Below are 22,958 nucleotides of genomic sequence, written 5' to 3'. Positions count from 1 at the left end.
TCATGTATAAAGGCATAAATTATTTTGTTGATGCGTCAATGAAGGTTAGACATCCAGATAATAAGATATGCCAAAAAGCTCAAGCAACTGGATATGATTTTGGAAACGGTTAGACGTTTCGTTTCAGATGGCATCCACTATATCTTTCGTCAGTGACGCTATTTCCAAAATCAAATCCAGTTGCTTGAGGATCCTTGAGTATTAACTGCTATTTGGCGTATGTTTGTCAGATCGTATCAAATCAAACAAATGCATGGATAGATAGATAGATGGATGGGTAGAAAACCAAACCCATTTTATCGCATCTGCAAATGTCGATGTTAGTCAGAATAGATCGTATCAAATGTATGGATATATAGATAGATATTTAGGCAGAAAGGCAATACATTTTATCTTGTGTCTTGTGTCTGCAGCAATACCTGGACATGGATATGACGGACAAGTTCAAGTTCGCGGAGGTCAGGCCCGAGCTGGATGACGACACAGTTGCCGACGCGAGCATCACCGACCCGAACATTACCGAAGTTGACGTCATGACCGACGACGGTTACGAGGACGTGAGCAGAGAAATCAGAGACCCCGTCACGTTTATCTAAGACTGGGCTGCCAAACAGGGATTGAATCAACTTTTGCATCATCGAAATTTACCGTAGATGTCTTTGGCCGTTCCGGTCTCATATTTGCATGTTTGCTAGCCCTGATAATTTAGAATTTATCTTCCATAATCTTTGAGGAAGGTTTCAGGGTCCAACGTACACAAAATGAGATCATGTATGGGAAATGGATACCCACCATAAACAACGGCATCATTGTGTATAACTTTTGAGAGAGCAAAATAGAAGCAGGCATTATATCCTTAACCCTAAGTCTATCTAATACGGCCTTTTTTTTCGTTATAGAATTGCTAGATATATCTGAGAACTGAATATATTTTCCAATATCACCTAACAATTCTAACAATATCCACACAGAAATTGCAAATTTATTTTCGAAACAAAGAAGCTATTCTTAATACCACAGTCCTATGATAACATTCTTGTCAGTGATCAAGACTGAAATTGAAGAATTATTATCATTTTGAGCATTATTGTGTCTTCATAGCAAAGGAAATGTAGAATTGCCATTGTATGTATGCAATATCGACTAACAACTGTATAGGTACGTTTTGATTATAGATAGTAAATATTGCAAAGTTGATACAGCAAATCATGAATGCTTTATGTACATGTGCCTTAAGATTTGAGACTGCTGGACTATTACAATAAAAAAGACTGGATGTTTTACAAACTAAGGGACACAAAAGCTGACATGACGTTGTGCATGTACAGTGTCTTTTACGTACATGAATTGCTATTTGGTAGTAATACATTTCAGAATTAGCAGGACTGACAAGCAAATGGTTTCATAAAATGTAAAGTATGTACAGTCCTAGGTTTTATATCACTATTTGTAGAGTCGAAACTTTTATGTATATAAACATTCTATTGCCCTTAACAATATTACTGACGCAATATAACATTGTATCATATCAGTCAAAACATCTAAGTATGAAGTAATTGATCTGTTTACTACAAGCCCAAATTTTTAGTAAACAGATATTTTTTTACTACAAATTGATATGTTTCCATGTAGCTAAGGCTCACTTCTTCAGCCAAGCACACCGAGTCATCTTTACTCTTCTCGATATACATGTTTTTTTTCTTATCTTTTACGTGCAGAGATTTGGCGCCTGGCGCCTCCAAAATTAAAAACACAGGGTTGCCGGTTTTAAAGTCACTGAGCAAATGATAAATTAATTCAGTATAATACGATTGTACTTAGCACATTACTTTGTATTCCTATGTATGATATCAAGTATCTAGAGAAGTACTAACAAAGTGTATCTTACAGGTCGCTATTATGCATATGGTCCAACAATAATACCAGGTTCGGTTGTACTGCAAGACCAGCAAGCACTGTGTGTAATTTCAAAAGGAACTTTGAATTTGTAATTATGATACTTCTAATTTTGCGAGTCAAATAGCTTTAAACCTTATATTCAAGCTTGTCGCTGTATGTACATTAAAGTTTTACATGTCAATTGAAAGAGCATTCTTGTCTTTATGTTAACGACGGTACCGGTATCTTCAAAATCACAAATACATATATCTTAGAGTCTGGCTTTTAACCACCGTTCCATCCCTTCTTGTGATCTTCCGACGATTCAACTCTGTTTAAACTTTGGTTGAAAAGTTTGGAATCGGGTATTTGTTTTTCCTCGCCATGTATGTTAAAAATTACAGGTAATTTATTGTTTACCATGACAGTTAGGTTAGAGTTTATATAGTTAGGCTTTTGTTTTTCCTCCTTATGTATATCAAACATGTGAGGTAATTTCTTTTCCGCCATGAAATTCTGATTGGAATTCTTGGGATGAAGTCGATAGTTTTCCTTGTCATGCATGTTATGTATTGAAGGTAATTTCTTTTCCACAATGGCATTTTGGTGGGAATACTTAGGATTAATGTTTTGCTTTTCCTTGTCATGCGTCTGAAATATGGGAGGCAATTTCTTTTCAGGATTATGATTTTGTTTTTTTTTGGCATTCACGTCAGGTATGGGAGGTAAGTTTCTTTTGGCCATGGCATTTTGGTTGGGATATATAACATTAGGTTTCTTATTTTCTTCGCCATGTATCCCGACTATGGAAGGTGATTTCTTTTCCGCCATGAAATTTCGGTTAGGATTAAGATTTTGGTTTTGTTTGTCACGCGTCTCAAATATGGGAGGTACGTTTCTTTTGGCCATGGCAATTAGGTCGCGATACTTGGAATTATTATTATAACTAGGTTTATGCGCTAACCTATTATGCAGATGAGATATCGAAGGGAAATTCCGTCGTCGAGATTGCCGTTGCCAAAATGTCGGGGCTGCCTTGTCTTGCAGCTCAGATGTAAACGGTAATTCCGACTTCGCCATGTTTACACAAGTATCGTTCATCCGGGCACTTTCTTTCAGCCGAAATCCTTTGATAGTGATACCTGGTGGCTGCCACACTTCAAAGCGCTTGTCCTCTATGTGTGTGTTCCAAACACGGTCAGACTGTATACAGTCCTTTTGCAGTCGCCGATTTCTTTCCTTCAAAATCGCCACCTCTTTTCTCCAGTCGAAGGGGAGTCGGGAAAGCTTAGACCACAAAGTTCTGTTGAAGTGATCGAACAGCATGACGTCAGCCTTGTTCCACCGGCGGATTTTCCCCGCCATATCTGCAGTCACGTGACGTATGGAGCCTTCTCGTCGGGCGTTCAGTTTGAAGAACGTGACGTCATCTATGTCCCAGCACAGCGTGTGCTTCATCCATATCAAAGACTCTTCGAAATAGTCCGCTACCATGACGACGGAAAAGATTTTTTGGAGTAAATAAATGTCGGATCTTATTGTCTTTTCTGAGACGGATTCTGTTCTTAGATACCCCAAGTCATAGAACATGGGATTGCGATAGAGCCCGTTACTAGGTTTTTTCTTCAGTCTACTCACATAGTAAAACGGCTTGTCGAGAAAGGTATTCAAAGGGTTACTGCTGTTGACCTTGAACTCTTTGTCAAACTGCATGTAATAGAATATCGACTCATACATGTCCACGGGGTTCCTGACAATGGTGATGTACACAGTGTCGTCTGGCATCAGGTCCCGGATGTTGTTGTAGTTAAAGCGTGTGTGATGACAGAGGATATTGTAGGAGGTGTTTCTCTTCCTGATGTGCTCTTGGAGCACATAGGACTTCTGAAACAGTCCCGGAAACCCTAGATTACTCGTCCTGTCCGATGGTAGCGCAAAGGTGAGGTTTCTAGCACTGCCAAACCGCATGATGATGTTTTGCACAGTAGAACTGGCGGTCTTGTGGGTCTTCAGGAAAACCAGGTTTGTTTTCTTGCTGCACGTGTTAGATGTGATGCCTAATTTACTGCGTTCTTGTCTTTCTCCAGAGGTGATTTTAACACCATCGTTTGTTGCCGCCCGTCTAATAAAGGCCTTGTCATTGGTACCATCATTTGACCCTTTGAAGAGATTATCATTTGCTGATTTCCATCTGTTGTTCACAGCATCATTAGTTGACCCTTTTGCGAGAACATCGTTTGCAAGTGGCTGTCTTCTCAGGGTATCGTCAATGGCAACACCACTAAGTCCTTCATCAGTAAGATTGACTTTCGATGGGTCTCGTTTCCTCAAACTTTCGTCAATAGGTATCCCTTTGGTAAGGCTTTCATTGACTGATACCCGCCTACTCAGAGTATTGTTGTTGATGCCATCCGCGAGTGTATTGCTTGTTGGTGCTTGTTTCTTTAGATTACTGTTCTTCTCGCCTTCGTCAGGATGTTCGCTTAGACGGTCGTTTGCAGGAGCCTGTCTAGTCAAGGTACCATTCGTATCCCCATTGTGTTGTCTTGCATTTAGATTATCATTTTGTGGTGCCTGTGTTCTTCTTAATCTTACATTACTGTTGGCGGCCACACTTGGTATTATCATACTGTGACTCTCGTTTGCAGGAGCCTGTCTATTGAAGGTCGTATCCCCAATATTGGCCAGTCTTGCATTCATACTTTTATTTTGTGGTGGTACATATCTTCTCACGGTAGTGTTGGTGGTTCCACCTGGTATCACCATGCTGATACGCTCGTTTGTAGAAGCCTGTCTACTCAAGGTACTGTTCGTACTGCTGTTAGTCGATCTTGTATTCAAACTATCGTTGTGTGGTCCCAGTGTTTGTGATGTATTGTTGATGGCACCATCAGGCATTATTTGTATGAAACGATGGTTTGTAGAAGCCTTTCTACTCGAGTTGGGGTAGATGTTGCCGTCACCAGCCAGCTCATCGCTGAGATAATTGTTGCCTAACGCCTGTCTCCGCAACACATTGTACATGACATCGCCAGCCAGGCCCTCTGCTTGCAACCTGCAGTTGTAACAGATGCTGCAGTTGGTGAACAAGTTTCAAGAAGATTTGCAATTTTAAGAGTCCTCAAAACTGTTGATTCACCTTTGGAGACAGATTTTTTTCTAACATTTCAAATATTCCAGTGTTTTCTACGCCAACTTCCACATAATAAACCGTTTCTTAGTTCGATCTTGTTTATAAACCAGGGAAATGAGCCAGCCAAGCAAGCAAGCAAGCAACCAACCAACCAGCCAACCAACCAACCAACCAACCAACCAACCAACCAACTAACCAACCAACCAACCAACTCTAACCACCAGCCAACCAACCAACCAACCAACCAACCAACCAACCAACCAACCAACCAACCAACCAACCAACTCTAACCACCAGCCAACCAACCAACCAACTCTAACCAACCAACCAACCAACCAACCAACCAACCAACCAACCAACCAACCAACCAACCAACCAACCAACCAACCAACCAACCAACCAACCAACCTACCAACCAACCAACCAACCAACCAACCAACCAACCAACCAACCAACCAACCAACCTACCAACCAACCATCCATTTTAGGGTGGGGGATAGTACTCGCACTACACGTACGTGAAGACATGTACCCACCCATATTTCCTAACAATTCCTGCTTCTTTCCTGGGCAGGAGTGCTGCTGGTAGAAGCCGCCGCCGTGACAGTTCCATCACCAGCAGCAGAGCGCCCATGAGCAGCAGCGCCGTCTTGCGACGTCGCCGAATCATGACACCTGAGTAGGTCAAGGTCAGGGTGACTTCCTGTAGGGGAAATTAGTGACATATCTTTAGAACTGCAGGAATGACGCGTCCAAAAAACCCCTGCGCGACAGGAACCAGTCTGAAAAGTGATTTTGACACGACAATGCAAAGTTTGGAACGCTGTCCATACAGTAAGAGACTATATCTTCGGGTTGAGTATCGTCGTGGCGTCATAGTATCTAATGTTATTCTGTCCAAATGTTTCTCACACCATTTATGTACAGAATTTACCACCCAGCACGGGGCTTGTATGTTCTTTCTTATTACACAGACACGTATGCGTGTTGTGCGTAGTAGGAAATAGTAGAGAATTACCGTTTGCTAGGCAAGAGACTTAACATACCCGAAGTGTTCCACGATCTCTCTCGGACTTGGGTTCTCCTCTCATCGGTTTGTTGTTTGCAACCGTACCGACGTGTCACATCCTGGTACTGGTTGTCTTTCTGGTTGATAGCTGTTGAATCTTTCACGCTTGAAAACTCTGGCCATCAATTGTTTTTCTATTTATAACATTTTTTTTTTTTCAACACTTCAAAACATTAATGATTAAATCATCTTCCCAAGGATGCTTTGCGGTGAGTTTTGGTTTTCTCTTACGCTCAAGTAATATCTACATATGCACGATGGCTATTGTGGTCCAGTAGAATTCAACACATTATCCATGCACGAAGTTGCTCAAAATTTCTAGACAGCTTTTGGCACTTAAAGGTTGACTGCACTGACCCATTGTTTCTTGCGTGCATCGCAACAGTACTGCACCACTGACGTGACAAGTCGACAGGTTTGCCGTTTGCTCCCTCAGAAGATTTTTAAGGCTTGTGAATGTTCATTTCAATGTTAACTCACAAAGCCTTAAAGCATACCGAGTCGGAAACGCAGACTGCAGATAAAACTATTCTTAGATTATTGGAAGTTTTTATTTTTATTTTTATAATTCTTTATTATATTTTCACTGATAAATATAACAGTCACACAACAGAAAATGAAGAACCTCCCTTAAATATTAACCTATCTAAGTCTAACAGCCACATTGTAAACTTAACAGCTCATATAATATGATTATTATTATGTCATTACTAACGTTATTCATTTTGGTTATCAAATTATTACATATCATTTTATCACATTACATGTCATCTTTTCATATAGGCATTGTATCATATTGGAAGTTGTTTGTAAACAATTCTGACGAAGATATAGCTCATATACATCCTGTATGCAAAACGGCGACATCAGCGCTTCAATGATGTTGTCATTGATTGACGGTGTTTTCTATAAATAAAACACGTGTTTTCATAATAGTCTTCCGTGCGAACCGGTTACTTTATTGAATACAATATCTCAAAGCAGATGTCACGGGGGTGGAAAAGCATACTGTTTTTTGGGCGACGGCCTTGCTTCTCTGACAGTCACCTACCCCCATGTAAGCAGATCAACAGCTGAATAACATCTCAAAGTTGATACGGGAAAACAGATAATGCCATGAATATCACTCATCTGCATATAATGTACAAGATATGATGTATACATGAATGTAGGGGGCGTTTCGATGGACAGACATGGTGTTACAGGGGCTACTCGAGCGGCGCCTAAAACAATCATTTTTATGTCAACCAGCATCTCGAAGGTCATTCTAGATGTATATGAATATGTCTTGGCCTATTTGGAAAAGTTTTCACTGGCCTTAAGCCTAATCACATGTATATTTCACCCTTACCATTCGGAACCATATACCCTATCATAGCCTAATCTGCAGTGCTGCTCCCGGCCGCCTCCCGAAAACGCATTCAATACAAGTTGAGTGTGCTATTTGGCGCTTTCTCCCAATTAGTGGTGAAGTGAGTAACGGTACATGAAAATGTGTGGTTTCCCGACCTTTTTAATGGCGGAGGTAGAGTCCATTCCAAGTCACCATGAGGGTTTTTAGGTGATATTTGTAATTAGTCTGAATTATTTTGATTAAAAGAATATCTGAGCCACAATACTTAGATTTTTTTTCAAAACGTTGACTAAGAAAATACTCATCTATTTGAATCCCTTTGAATATTTTAGAAACATTTTGAAAGTAACTGTACAAAAATATCTTTATTTACAATAATTGTGAAACCTCTGTGGGATTATTTCACATTTACAAATATTTACAAATATTTGAAAACTTTGCCAAATGGTAAAATAAGTTTGTTGCCCCCATAAGAGTAAGCCCTATTGTTGCATCTGTATATTTTCAAATTTTACTGCTGACACTGGTGGATCCTTTGTGGTGGGCCATTGTTGCATGTCATCCAACCATACTTTGCAAGGATGTGTGAATTGCTATCTTCCCAGCCCACTGAACCATTTACAAAAAATGGTAGAAAATGGTAAATAATGGTAGAATGCTGTTATCATTATTTAGAAACCATTAGAAGTATCCAATCCCACACCATGAATGTTTCCAAAGTTTTTCAGGACCAGGGAAATGTGTATAAAGTTGAAACAGTGTTAAAAATATTTCTGAAGTATCAAATGTCCTAGACATATAATTACAAAACTTTAAAATCAATTCTAAACAATGGCAACAAACATCCGCACGGGGTCTTGGAATGGCCTCTATACATGCCGCGGTCGACTCACCTCAACAGGTAGCCGTTATACTAGTAATTTCTCGAGCATTTCTACGACAACAGGGCAAACTTCACATCCAAACTCATATGGCCCGAAAGCCTGCATTTACTTCTACTATATAGGATGGTTTCTGCCTTGCGTTTCACAAAGACCTTTTTAGCACTAATTTCTTTTTACCGCGGCGTTGCGGAGGGACACTGTGCTGTGCGGTCATGCCGCTTTGGTCGGTATTACCGCACATCATCATGTGCAATATTCCCGCACATCATCTGCTTAATGCTGATTGGCTAGCGTGGAATCCGTTGACCAATCAATAGACGGAGAGGAGTAGGTAACATCCCCGTTAATCAAATTTCTTTCTTTTTTCGTACTTTTCCCCACCACACAATAGTAAATCGTCGCAGTTTAGATAGTCATTGTCGGACCTTCGTGTAACTTCACATTGATTGGTCAATAGAGTTCGCGTAAGCGAATCAGCAATAAGCAGGTGATGGACGGGAATACTGCACATGATGATGTGCGGTAATAGTGTCATAACCGCATAGCACAGTGTCAGTGTTCCTCCGCAACTCACTGGTAAAAAGAAATTAGTGCGACATAGTTCTTGGACATTTTGCAGAAAAGCAAGATATAATCTGTATCAAATAGTAAACATATAAGAAGACTTTCAAGTGTTGTGAATTTTGATGTGAAGTTTTGCCGGCTGGAGTAGAAACGCTCGGAAATCCCGCAACTGCATGCGCATGTGAGTTGGCTGCGAGCTTGTTCACCTCCGCTGAACCAAAAGCTCCTTGGCTGAACGTAGAACGCAGTGTTTCTCCACAAACCCGCGGTAAAGAATTAGTGCTCTCTTCGGCGGACTACTGGGTGCTTTCCCGCGCAAAAACCTACTACCGAGAGCCATAGATGACACTGCGGAGAGCTCCTGCTAAATTTACGATGGATTGGATAAAAGCTATGAAGGATCAACAGAACCGATGCATATTGCATTTCTTAGTTGTTCCGTTAGTCAGCGTTCTTGTCACGCGGCTGAGACAGCAGTATGCTGCAGTACTAATTTCTTCCGTTGTGGGGCGCCATTGCCACGTACCGTCATTGTTACAGCAGGACTTCAGCAACAGGTTGCAGATATTGCATTGTATTTATTTTTATTTCATAGATGAAAACACGACAAATCTTGCTCATATCAATGCAGATGATGATCAATGCAGATATAGGCGTGTTTAGACGGCAGCTGGTTGTGGTCCACTTTTCCTCTAGTCAGGATGTTTTTAAAGTTTTAGCAAGATGTTGGCAGGGGATAAGACAGGTCAATCTTAGTTATTCTTACCGTAGACTGAGCAGAGTGTTTCTCCTACTAAAAATCGGTAGTTTCTGATACTAAAAATGTAAAAATCTATCTTGGCATTTCACCTGGACCATGTGCATTCTAATAGCGGTAAAATGAACCAAGATGTACATAGCCCACCACAACTCTCTGTTTATCAAAGATGATTAATCACGGAAATACAATTTCAATCTACAGATGTCACTCTCACTTTATACTGCACAATCCAACTATCGACTTATTTCCTTATAGTGAACTACACTCTGACAGGAAATAATGACTGACCCAGAAGGCTGTTGTGTGAAAAATATATTCCAATCCTTTAATTACAGAATTATTCCCCAATCCCACCTTACATCAGAGGCCAGAAGTAAACATGTACACTCATATATACAACAGTGGAACAACAACATGGTTCCTTGTATTCTTCTTGACTATTCCATTCTATAATAGATGGGGATGTCCAGAAACACCATTAAGCCCCTTGTTTCAAATGGTATCTTCCTTTGTATTAAACTGTTCACGAATCCTGCAAAGTTTTATTTTGAAAAAAAAAGAAGCCATGATTCCCCCCGTAATTTTTGAAATGGAATAGTCCTAATAAGGAGATCAGTTACAAGAGTCAGTACAGAAAATCAACTACACATGAGGGTCATTAAAAGGATGTACTCTGTTTTCATGTAGAGCTCATTGTATCTTTGCTGTCAAATGTTCAGTTCCGGTTCCCATCATATGACTGTATTCTTGTAGAGTATTCCAATGAGTGGATGTCTCACAGGATGTTCAAAAAGTTGGACAGATTTGAAAAATACTTTTAAAGATCATTCTTACACAGCTACCCGTGTAAAGTACCCTTCCTTTAGCAATGAAATTTGTTCGTTTTGAGCTTCTTATACAGAATGGAATTGTTTCTAGTTTTGTAAAGTTTCTTCAAACAAAACCAGTTTGAACCTCTTACAACTTTTTGAACACTCTGTAATTGTCACAACTTTTTGAACACTGTAATTGTCACAATCAGTAAAAAAATACAGTCAAGATTCCACAAGTCTGGTATCAATGGATTCCCAAATTTCTAGTCATCGTCTTTCTTACACATCGATTAAGACAGGACAATGTAGAATATTGTCAGACTGTACAACTGAAAAAAGCATATAGGTGGCGCTATTGCAGCCTAAGCATCTTAAGAATTATGATCAACATTAATTTTACAGGTGGACATACTGGAAACACCTACAGTACCTTTATAAATTACATGTGGAAGACATAATGTCATTTTCATGACAAAACTGTACCACACTAAATCGCTGGTGAAAAGGCACAAAATGTCACACTAGCAGCTATTGCGGTGGATGTACAGGGAAGATAACACATTTTTTGGCCAGGAAATATATTTGTTGAAGATGCTACATTGCTCTGTATAAGAGTCATCAAGTTACATTCGATTGTGTAGAAAGTTGGTAAGACATGTAAGAAATCCACCACAATACCAGTTTTTATAGGTAGAATCCTCTATCCAACATATAATTTCTGATTGTTCCTCATTCTATTCCTCCTTTTATACCTATCACTCCCGAAACCACACCATATAGTTATCTCAAAAATAAATGTTCACTTTGCTCCTACTTCTATCAGCCAATCACGGCCTCCGTTATTTAAACAGCTGCTTACCCTGAACCAATCCATGGCCTTGACAGTATGCTAATCGATGCCTGATTGGCTACTATAATATGCATTTGTTCCATGATAAAGGATTACAGCAATGTTACTAAAATGACAGTCATACGCATAGTATTGGCATTGTATGGAAACATTTCACAATCATGGCAGCTACAAGACACTGAGATCTAACGGTAGTTCACCTTTATCCGCAGGGTAACCTATATTCATTGTGTTTACCAACACGGTATTAAAGCGATATACACTGGACGAACGGTGGTTTCAAGATGTAATATGTTAAAAATACGGTAGTTTGAAACTGCCGTCCGTCAACTTCATTTACCTAAATACACATTTCTGAAAGCAACGGATATGGGTTACCCCGCGGATAAAGGTGAACTAGCGTTACATGTACAGAAGTCTTAATGACAGTACATTGTGAAAAAGGCAATGATTCAATACAAATGTAATCATCATTGTTACAATTCCATATCTTATTCAGTAACTGCACATGGTGAACTACTATGACAGAATGAGTTCTATAGCCTGGTATCCAGTCCCATCTAGGCTACATTGGAGCCCTCGGACATGGCTTGATGCCAGGCTACATGAGATTAGCCAGTTCAAATGAAATGGTAGCCAGATAGTTTGTATCCCCTTCTAGAAGATCAGCAGCGAAGATGTTGACCTTGATTGTTACTACTTGACCTTGAATGTTATCAAGGGCTGTTCCCAAAAATGACATTAGACAATACATCAATATTCTATATAACACTTGCTTTTTGTAAGCATTTAAATCTAACCATAATTATCTTGTTGTCTTCCCTAACATCCCATCTATTCATCTTTTCTGAAACAACTCTTTAAACATTACACAGAATGAGATAAGGTAGGTGTTAAGTCAAGAGAGCCATTTTGGCTTAAAAAATTACAAATCCTTCACCTCTAAACCCTGACTTGTGGGTCAGAGTTCATGACCTTTGTACATTGTTACAAATCAACATTAAACCAATGGATACCATCAAACGATATGTGAATTATTCAAATTAAAAAACAAAACAATAAAAATGTTTATTTACAAGTACAGGAACAGATTCTATTATGATTAAAGGTTCTGATGATTTTCTTATTCATACTCTATCCACGACAATTCCTCCTCACTTAATTTCAGTATTAAATAAACACAAAAAGAATCCAGATGATATGAAAAATGACCACCAAAATTGTGTTCAAGTAATTATTTGCTCTTACAAGTGTGACCTTCCTCAAAACAGCAATTTTGAGGATTGTAAAATAATTGTTCTTCACTTCAACTGTAGTCATACATTTCTCCTTTATTCTATACTCAGTCTTACCACAACCAAGCCTTCACTTCAAAATTTACAACTAACCATATTTTAACAACCAAAAAAGCAGAGTTGCAAGTTCATCCATTCTCTCTCACAATTACAGTATCAGCAACTCTTGCGACGCAGCCCAACTTATTTCCTAAATGTACACATCCATACCTTCAAAAACTGCCTTCTACGCACCCAATTGTTTATGAACATACGGTAAAATATCTTATATATCACTTCGAGATTATAAGCGTCTTCTAGTAGTCCAATCAAGTATCTATTTACATAAATATTCCATCTTGAAAGAAAGTCGCCTTTATGCAAATCAGGCTCTATGATATCAACTTCGTAAGTCTTCATTGCTCCATTCTTTGGAAGAAGTGTCAAGCACATTAATTATCGACTTTGCAGCGTAAGCTTTGGTTAGCAGAAATCCGACAGTAGTTCTAGCAAAACTGTAGGAATGACAGTGATTTTCTTAACACTAAATTCTACAAGTTACTGTTTCTTGTGTTTTTCCCCAAAAAGAATGTATGTTTTTAATGTTTGCGTATTTTTCATATATCCATACAAAAATATCTGTGATTCTGCACATATTATGAATTCATTTGCTGTCTGTACTTTCTATGACAGGAAACCAGCAGCTAATTTGGAAAGAAGAAAAAATAGGAAAGTGAAATTCTTGAGAGATACTACATGCTACTTGATTAGGGTCTCTAAGAATTGTACAGCAAGATCAAGAGCTAAGTATTCTGTACGAAACACACACCTGTAAGATTCTTTAGTTTCAAGCTACAAAAGAGAAAAATGAGGGAACTACTAGAATTGAAACACTTGAACAACAGACAAGTGACATAACAGCTTTACTGTGATTAATTTGCTGTTTTAGGGTGGCAAAAAGAGTGATTGCTTTGGTTTAGTGACAGTATTGCTTTGCTTTGGTGTTAAGAGTTTAAAAGTGCTGGCTAACTTTGGTTACAGGAAGCCACAAGGATAGGTTCATCCTGTGTTGTCAGTGTGGCTGTTACAGCAGCAAGTGAAGTTAGTGCCAGCTTTCTAAGGCAAAGTGTCCACTAATGTGCATTAACAGTAACTGTTGCATTCATGCACTTAATATGGAGGAATAAGAAAACTTCCTAAAGGCCATTAAAGTATGAAGCTGCAGTACAGCTAACCGCCAACAGGAGGCGCTTTTGTCACAAGCTAAGCCAGGCAGCTAATGATTGTTGAAAGACTTGGTCAGAACCTTCTTTCTTCTGAAGATAATCGTTAAAATAACTTTGTAACATTACCCAGCACCCTAGTACTGTTTTGTTTACATCACAGACTGCAAAGTGACGACAGTTTTTACCATGAAAAGTTGACAGTGTACCCTTAATGTTGAGATAGAATTGGCAGTGGAAACTCTAGAATGGATGAAGTATCCTATAAGTTTAAACAGCTTAACATTCTCCCTGCTAAATTAGCCTTTAAAACCAAGTTTGTACTGGTTAAAGAGTAAGGTAGCAAGGAGAGAGTTAAAGTAGTACTGGTATGTGACAGTTGGTCAAGAAAAAGTGACAGTACCCTAATCTTTTTCTACGGATAGAATCAGCAGTAGAAATGCTAGAATGGATACAAGTATACTTGAACCTAGAAATAGACATTCATGAAGTACACCCGCTACACGACTCCGGTCATGAATTCTGTGTCCATGTTTAAGAGCAGCGTGCGAATGAACGACATTTCCTTCCGCGTGTTCTCGAAGATCTCCCGCGGGTCGTCCGACTCGCAGCGTAGACAGTTGGGCGCCATGACCATGGCGAGGTTACTGGCGTCCATCTTGGTGACCTTGGAGTTCTCTGACCTTGCGAACACCTGGAGGAAGTTGAGCAGGTAGCAGAGGACCAGGCGGTTGATTTCCGGTAGCGACTGGATGACCGCGATGGCGGCTTGTGGGTTGTCGTAACTGTCGACGCAGCGGCGGTAGTAGCTGGGCGGGATGAGGGGTTCGTACAGCTCGCGGTACCACAGCTTGAGGAGGGAGCCGGGCACGTGGGGGTCCATTATCTCGTTAGGAAGCTCCCACCTGTCCATCTGCACCTTCAGGGCGTTGACCTGGTAAAGAAGGGGGGTAATATCATTGTCTTAGAGACATGTGTTACAGTGTGTTTCAAAGGTGTACAGTCAAAAAAGTTGGAAAAAAACAACAACCAAGAACACAAACAACAAGATATTCTATGCAGGCACGGTTTCCAAAATATTTGGCTAAACCCTAATGTCGATGCCAAATATTTTGGAAACATGTTCAAGGAACGCCTAAAGGACACATTTCTTTCGAACTGGAGACAAAAGATAAGAAACTTTAGTAAACTAGCAACATACTCGAAAATTAAGACAACCTTCGCTCTAGAAAACTATCTTTTATCGATTCAAAACAGATCATTCACTAATAGCATAACAAAACTAAGGATTAGAGCACATTGTTTAGAAATTGAAAAGGGTCGCCACAAAAATGTACCAGCTGAAAAGAGAATGTGTTCCATATGCAAAGACAGTATTGAAGATGAATATCATTTCCTGATGATATGCCCTTGTTATGATGAAGAAAGGAAAAAGTTATTGACCATATGTAACAACAGAACAACATTACCTAAAACAAACAGAGAATTATTCAATGTACTTTTATCATGTCTCGACTCCATATCTGTCCACCTAAGCCAATATATATATAATGCTATGCAAAAGAGAAGTAGACTAAATGTTCTAACAATGTGAAATACACTATGTCGCAATATTTTTTCTGTTATGTTAGATTAGTATACTGTTGTATACTGTCGTAGATAGTTTGCAGTTTGCCATACATTGTACCAGTTACAATCGTTGCGCAATAAACTTGACTTGACATGGTAGGAACCCCCCAAATGCCATGTAAAACACAACAATTACCTCATCAATATCCCCAGGAACCCTGAAGATACCCTCAGTCCTCTCTCCTCCCAGCTTCAGCACCTCATTGGACAGGGTGGTCTGTATCCATGGTAACCGTCGCTCTGGATACCGCTGCTTCTGCATGTTCATGATGTCATCCAGGGTGTTCCCAAACATGGAGGGGTGGAAGATGTTGTGTTTCGCCTGGGCAACCTCATCTATCGTCGGCTTCTTGAGGCCTTTTCTTGCACCTATAAGGAAAAATATAAAACTTAAGAAACAACCCAAACATGGAGGGGTGGAAGATGTTGTGTTTCGCCTGGGCCACTTCGTCGATTGTCGGCTTCTTTAGGCCTTTTCTTGCACCTTTAACGAAGAGGGATAAGAACTTAAGACAGATGATACAGCAACCTGCAGTCTTAAAACTTCAACATTGTTTGTTTTTCTTCTTTTTTTTTTCAATTACACTTTTAAGGAAAAACACTTTGTAACTATGCTGTTAACATCCTTCTTTCCATTGTACTTGACTGTATTTTTACAGAAATATTGTGTAAAATCTCTTCTACTTAACCCTTTGTGTATTTCTTGTGTATTTCTTAATGCCATAGATCTGGTTCTATGCTACAACTGCAGTAACCTGCAATCTCTTTTGACCCTCCTCTTACCTGGTTTACCCAAAACTTTATGGACATTAGAAAAGTAAAGGGTCTTCCATATGGGTAAACTATAGTTCTACCTAGAACTAGTTCCTACAGTCCTTATTAAAGCAATAAACAGATATAGCATTTCTCCAGACATTACATTGTTACAGTTTTAACCCCAGTGAAGTATGAAAGGTTGCCTGACCTGTCTTACATATCCTGTCCAGCTGTTTGTAGCAGTGCTGTGCGTACAGGCTGCGAGGGAACCCCTGTAGGTCATCGTCTGTCTCTGTCTCTAGGAACCTGCAAGTGTGAAGAAACATGCTCCAGTTTCTCCCAATCTTCCTTAACGTGTTTTGTAGCCTTCTTTGAGAAACATGATCACTTTGCTCCTTCACTACTGACATCATACCAGGGCTGTCTCTAGCTCTGAATTTTTTCAATCCCACTAATTGTTTGGCGGCCCATGTTGTTCATTTCCAATATCAAAACTGTCATACTAAGCAGACGAAAATACATTTTCAACAGTTAAACTGTTTCATGTAATGAAGTTCAGGTTTTGGGGCCAATTGGTACATTTTATTTGTCCCCAAAAGGAAACTTCTGTCCTGGATTGGAGGGACAGGGAGACAGCCCTGCCTCATACTCTAATTTTGATACAAAACTTAGCCTTAACTACATCAGCTCTACACCATCAGTTCTACACCATCGGCTCTACACCATTAGCTCAAACACCATCAGCTTTACACCATCGGCTCTACGCCATCGGCTCTACACCATCAGTCCCCACCTGTAGATGTATCCCTCCAGGTAGGACTGGAACTTGGCAGTTGGAGGGAAGAAGGCCAGACAGATGGCCATCAACTCCCAGCCTTTCTGTAGACTCTCACTGCAGGGGAGACAGAAACATGGTGGTTTGTGTCTCTTCACCATCTTTTACCTCATCTTTATCTACCATAGGTCACAACAAGACATGGCTCAAAAGCCACTTAAGCTTTAGACTTACTTAAACCCAAATAACAGGGAGAGATAGATGAGAGAGGAGTGAAGTCATTCAGGTGCTTCAAGAAATGGGATTCAAGGTAGATTTACCATGTATATGTTACACACCTTACAAGAAGCTTTTCTATGTCAACATTAAAAACACTTTCCACAGTACATCTAGATTCAAGGTAATTACAAAAACTATAAAAATTAAAAAGAAGAAAGAAAGAGAAGTTTATTGTGTGACAATTGTAACATGCACAATACACACATCTAATCTAATCTAACAGTATAGACAATCTAGTTAATGTTATACATTCAAGCTAATACTTCAGAACATTATGTCAATGTAGCATTGTCTCGTTTTTGCAAATAGTTGTATATGAATTGACCTACGTAGGTAGATAACATGTATATAAGAGGAATGGCCATGAATATATTTCAATTGAATGACGTACATTTTCTTGTTGTCTGAGGTCTGTCTGATGACCTGGATGTAAACCTCGTCCCTCAGACCCTGGATAGTCCAGCCCCGTGTCGTGATGTCCAGCGCTACACTCATCTGGTCAACCTTCTTCACTGTACGGTCAGACATGAAAATCTGTACAGAGAGGGAAAACAAGAGTAGTATAATAAACAATAACAATAAACAATATCATGGTGTCTAGTTTTATGTTCTTCATTTACAAGAACAAAAACAAATCTGTCGTCACATTTTCCTGAAAATTTGATTGCTTCTTCTATTTATATTGGTGTGCTGCTATCATCTTACAGAAATTGTAGAACCAAAATTGAAAATCGAACCTTTTACGAACCAACAGTATGAAATAATTCCTGACAATTTTGAAAACATGGCCTGTCATGAATGGTTTGGAATGATGATTCTTTGGAAAATTGAAACTTTCTTCTACTTTAATAGACTTTCCTTCGCTCTCAAATTTGTCAGTTTGCAACAGTCAGAAATATCAGTTCAAAGATCAAGTGCAGAAGACATATACGTGTATCTTAGTGTGCATTTTTAAGAAAAAAGTCTTAGAGTGAAAATCATGAATTCCTGGCCAGACTGACCTGTATGAGCCTGAAGACTTCCACAGCCTCCTTCTTCACAGTCTTGTCTCGAGTCATGATCATCGGCTTCTTGATGGGGTCCTTCGTCCATGTCAACATGGTCGCTATGGAGACAGGCTTCCTGAACAGGCCCTTTTTATGCCTAAAACGGAGAGAAAATAGTTACTGTACAGCCATTCACCTATGAACCTATAACACTCCTACTGTTAAGTACTAAGACATTAAGTCAAAGGGTTTTCTATTTGCCAAGGTTTTCTGAATTCTACCAGATAGAAAATGTTCATCTTTTCTGTTGTTGATACTGCCAAATTGCCAACTGCTTGCAAAAATAAGCATAACATACAGTCAGAGATTTTGATTCATTGATTGTTTCATGCACCAACGGCAACCACAGGATTGATTTATTGACAGCTCATTTAAGCACAGTTTACTACTAGTATCAAGCTCCTCTTTATGTAGCACTTTGCACAAGTTACTTCCAAAATCAAGACTCTTCTCATGTTCAAGACTTAATTCATTCTACCCTCTTCCATAACTCCTTCCCTCCCACCCATCTCACCTGTTGAAGTTGTCCTTAGCATAACTCATGATGTCCACGTCTCCTTGCGGCTTCTTCGCCTTCAACAGTGACCCTAACGACCTTGAAGGACCTGAATAAAGACACAAGAAGAATCAAGACAAGTCAGTCATTTCCAATCAAGACTCCAGCTTCTTGTTGTAGACTAAAAGGAGACGACAGGAAAATGAGAAAAGAATCCCACAAGATACGCTTGTGTCTTTGATTAGATTGTATAGATATGGATCTTGTGTATTCTAATAACACAGTTTTTTGAGCCACAGAAACTGTGTTAATTGATATTACTCTGCGAATGTTGATGTTTAATGTATGATAAGATATTTGGAAGACAAAAGTTCCCACAAGGCTCCTACACAATTGTGCTTTTTTTTAATGGCAACTGCTTTCTCTGCTCAGCACTCAGCAGTTTTGAGAAAGAATATGGATGGTTACTAACAGCTACTGTAGTGCTCAAATCAACTATAGTACATGTAGACATTCTTATTGGCACTATAGCTTAAACAGTCCACAATTACCTATAAAAACTAACTAGTACCAATTCAGACAAGAATTCAGAGTTCCCCAAAAGTATTCCTGCATGGTTCTTTATCCTGCCAAAAGTGTCTCAATCAAAATGAAATGAAGTACATGTACAGTCAAACCTGTCTATAGCGGCCACTCAAGGGACTGGTCAAAATTGGCCACAATAGAGAGGTGGCCACTATAGAGAATATGCTAATTATTTGACCACAAGCAATAAGTTACATATGGTTTTAGTACCCACTGATCTTTATTCACATAATACAGTACTGTACATGTACTGCAATGATTTTTACACTATATGTGCTATAAAAAGTTTTAAATGTTCTACAGTTGATATTGTCTGAAGAGACGGTATCGTCATATTTCTTTGATCTTTCGTCTTGTATCCTTTGATACTTCGCCGTCCGTGTGTTCCCGCTCGCGTTCACACGTCAGATTCGCCCATTATGCTAATGTGTACACATAAGAAAAGTCACGTCATTTTAGACTTATCTCTTAATAAATGTAAGAATAAAATCCATCATAGTCTGAAGTTCATATCATTTTCTCTTTGTAACAATTTATTTAGAAATTTTTGTGATGTGAATTAACCTAAGCGATAGTGTATTAGAACGTAACTTTAACACAATTTACCTCCATAATATTGGTGTCGTCTATTGGCCTTATATGACCTCGTTTGTCAGCGGGTATGGGTAGCGCCAGTTTACGAAGTTTTGTTTTGAAAATAAGTCAAAGAGGTTTTAAATCCGGCGTAGGGTGACGATACGGCCGCTGTATATGGCTGAACGCGTGCCGAAACATAGACCAGCGGTCCGCGTGGTCGCAATCGGCAGTGTTTTTGTACCCGCGGGACCGGAAATCGTGTGGCCGTGGCCGCGTTGGACAGGTGGCCGCTAAGCCTATTTCTTAATCATTACAAATCCAAGGGACCGACAAAAAGTGGCCACTATGGGCAGGTGGCCGTTATGCAAAGGTGGCCGCTAATACAGGTTTGACTGTACATAAAGTGTTCTTATTGTCATCCCAAAATACAGATTTCGAACACCAAACTACCCTATTTTAGAAATCTAGAGCTCCCAAAAGTATTGAATTAGAGTTCTTTTCCCTGCCAGAAGTGATGACATCAATTTAAGCATAGTGGTCCACTCAACGATAACATGCAGACTTTCAAGACCTTTCTGGAGTACCATTCCAGCCAGAAAGAAATTTAGAGCTCCCTAAAGTATTGATACAGAGATCTTTTCCCAGCCAAAAGTGGTCTAATCAATTGAAGTACATTTAGCTTTCTTATTGACTGTCCAAAATGTAGACTTCGAAAACCTAACTACCCTATTTCAGACAGAAAGAAAATTTAGAACTCCCAAAAGTCTTCATACAGATTTCTTTTCCCTGCCAGAACTGATCAAATCAACTTAAGCATAGTGTTCTTCTCCACGATAGCATACAGGGTCCAAAATACAGACTTGCAAAGACCTACATGTAACTGGGGCACCATTTCAGACAGAAAGACAATTTAGAACTCCCAAACGCCTTGATACAGATTTATTTTCCCAGCCAGAAGAGGCCTAATCAAGTGAAGTACATGTAAGTGTTGTGATTGATGGCACAGATAGTGGCAGAGGTCCATTCTCCTGACACCAGGGTTAGATGGAGAGGGTGAGATAATTCACCATCATCTGTTACCAGCAGACATCTAGGCAACACGCCAAGTAGGGCTGGGTGCCGGTACAGAAAATTCAGGTCCAGGTCCGGTTTAGGTCCAGAGGATCAGGTCCAGACCTGAACCTGGACCTGATTCAGTACTGTGAAAACTTGTGAATGGTTTTGTGGAGTATTTGACTCCCACTAGTGTTTTAAAATCCTACAAGGCTAACTGCCTCTGTATAGTTGACAGTAAAACGTGGTAGAAATGACTAAAGGCTCTACTCTACTTCACTCTTGTTATTTTCTTCCACCTGCAAGCGCAAAAACGTGTGAATGCCTGATAAAATAATCTGTTAATTTTCTAATCGGTCCAATATCCGGTACACCTAATTTTTTTTATGTCTGTTTTTTCTGGACAGGTCCAATAAGAAAAAAACGTTTTTGTACCGGTACGCTGTACCGATACCCAGCCCTGCTGGCTACATTCAACATGGTGTGTGGAAAACTCACAGAAGTGGCTATGGCCCAAACATCTGGTCAAAGAAATAATAGCTTCAATTTTAGCACTGAACCATGCCAAAGCAATTAAGGTAAGGTGAAGAAATCATCGTCACAACTGATGTAAACCTTGATGCTCTGTGGTCTTGCTGGTAATATGGCTCCCATTTTTGGCTACTGAGTAACCTTATTAACTCTTCTTGATAAGTGTGCTGGGTTCTTTTACATTAAGTGCAAAAGTTTGATGATGGATGCTAACACATTTAATAAGTACCAACATAAACAGGGACAATGCCACAGCATTGCTACACAAATGTACATGTATCAATGCTATACATACATCCCAATCTTTATTAAAACTTTCTTTAACAAGTTTGTGTTGGAGCTGTGACATATAAATAAGGGGCATAGTATGACGGCAAAGACTCATGTTTTGAGACTTTATGTTTTCTTGATTTGTTATCAAACTTTAAATCTTTAACATACCCAAGTACCTTGAAGTGGCCAACAGACAATCTAATAATCTATCTTATCTCTAACTGGGATCTCTAGCCTAAAAGGAGCTGAACAGGAATCACCAAAATTAAGATTTAAAAAATCCATCCCCTTCCCTGTAATTAAAGGCAGTAAAACAATTATCCTGAATTCTGCCCCTTCTAGAACAGTTTAGGACACAAAGAGGAGGTAAAATATAAGGAAAGGTGGTCTAAAAACGTTTTTGACTGTACGAGGGGCGTGCAATTAGTAATGGTCCTGACCCATTTCCCATAGCAGGAGATTAATGAAACTTGGCACAGTTATTAGTCTTTCTCTTCATAGGAATCACCCAGAGTTATGCATTTCTCCCATCGTTTGATGCAGCTCTGGACACCGATTTTGTAGGACACCCCAGGTTGGTCCTCAAACTGATGCCTCATCAATGGCACAAGAGGGACGACCAGGTCTGGGAGCTGTTTCCACAGACTTCCAGCCACGTTTGAATTCAGGATGCCAGCGTTTTACAAGGTCATATGATGGGGCATCATCACCATAAGTTTCATTTATTTCATCAAAAGTCTTCTTTGGTGTGCGTCCTTTCAAATACAAAAACCGGATCACTGCGCGACACTCAACTGGTTCCATTTCACACCTGGTCCATTTCGCACCTGACTAAGTTCAAACACCAGTAAATCAGAAACCACAATTAGTTCAGAGCTGTCTTTTGCAACATAACCCATAGAGATATGAATTATTACACATACAAAATTTCATTTAGATCAGACAACTGGAAGTGGGTCAGGACCATTACTTATTGCACGCCCCTCGTATCCCACTTATTTTATTCATTTATTGATCTTGTAGGGTAGTCAATAATCAACAACTGTTACATAACAATAATCATACAACATAAAACTTAAGTAATCGTACATAGGAGAAATAACGTATCTAACTTAGGCTCAACATAAGAAATCTTACCACTAAACTTAAATGATGGAA

At 39.5% G+C, this 22,958-nt stretch overlaps 3 protein-coding genes across 8 annotated transcripts in view; 1 reads left to right on the top strand and 2 right to left on the bottom strand.

Annotated features, from left to right (window-relative positions):
- The window catches only part of LOC118406637 (protocadherin-15-like), a 57,679-nt gene extending 55,598 nt beyond the window's left edge, over positions 1–2,081 (top strand). For all 6 annotated transcript variants that reach the window (XM_035806855.1, XM_035806856.1, XM_035806857.1 and 3 more), the window contains one exon: positions 414–2,081. In XM_035806855.1, coding sequence (XP_035662748.1) covers positions 414–596 — 183 coding nt within the window. In that variant the 3' untranslated portion in view covers positions 597–2,081. The remainder of the gene's footprint in view (positions 1–413) is intronic.
- Positions 1,707–6,203, bottom strand: LOC118406470. Its single transcript, XM_035806524.1, has 3 exons — positions 6,126–6,203; positions 5,548–5,714; positions 1,707–4,933 (listed from the first exon to the last, which is right to left on the bottom strand). The coding sequence occupies exons 1-3, from the start codon at positions 6,201–6,203 to the stop codon at positions 2,164–2,166; spliced, it is 3,015 nt and encodes a 1,004-aa protein (XP_035662417.1). The 3' UTR covers positions 1,707–2,163.
- An 8,097-nt stretch (positions 6,204–14,300) lies between these two features.
- LOC118406469 (rho GTPase-activating protein 39-like) overlaps positions 14,301–22,958 on the bottom strand; it is a 40,448-nt gene continuing 31,790 nt past the window's right edge. Inside the window, exons 4-11 of the mRNA XM_035806522.1 lie at positions 18,801–18,891; positions 18,242–18,383; positions 17,632–17,774; positions 16,980–17,078; positions 16,395–16,492; positions 15,833–15,914; positions 15,567–15,792; positions 14,301–14,735 (exon numbers count right to left, since the gene is read on the bottom strand). Of these exons, the coding sequence (XP_035662415.1) occupies positions 14,301–14,735; positions 15,567–15,792; positions 15,833–15,914; positions 16,395–16,492; positions 16,980–17,078; positions 17,632–17,774; positions 18,242–18,383; positions 18,801–18,891 (1,316 nt within the window). The remainder of the gene's footprint in view (positions 14,736–15,566; positions 15,793–15,832; positions 15,915–16,394; positions 16,493–16,979; positions 17,079–17,631; positions 17,775–18,241; positions 18,384–18,800; positions 18,892–22,958) is intronic.

The sequence above is a fragment of the Branchiostoma floridae genome, chromosome 19 (genome assembly GCF_000003815.2).
Source record: "Branchiostoma floridae strain S238N-H82 chromosome 19, Bfl_VNyyK, whole genome shotgun sequence".
Taxonomy (NCBI): Eukaryota; Metazoa; Chordata; class Leptocardii; order Amphioxiformes; family Branchiostomatidae; genus Branchiostoma; species Branchiostoma floridae.
Note: the sequence above shows the minus strand (reverse complement) of the source record. Positions and strands in the feature narration are given on the sequence as shown.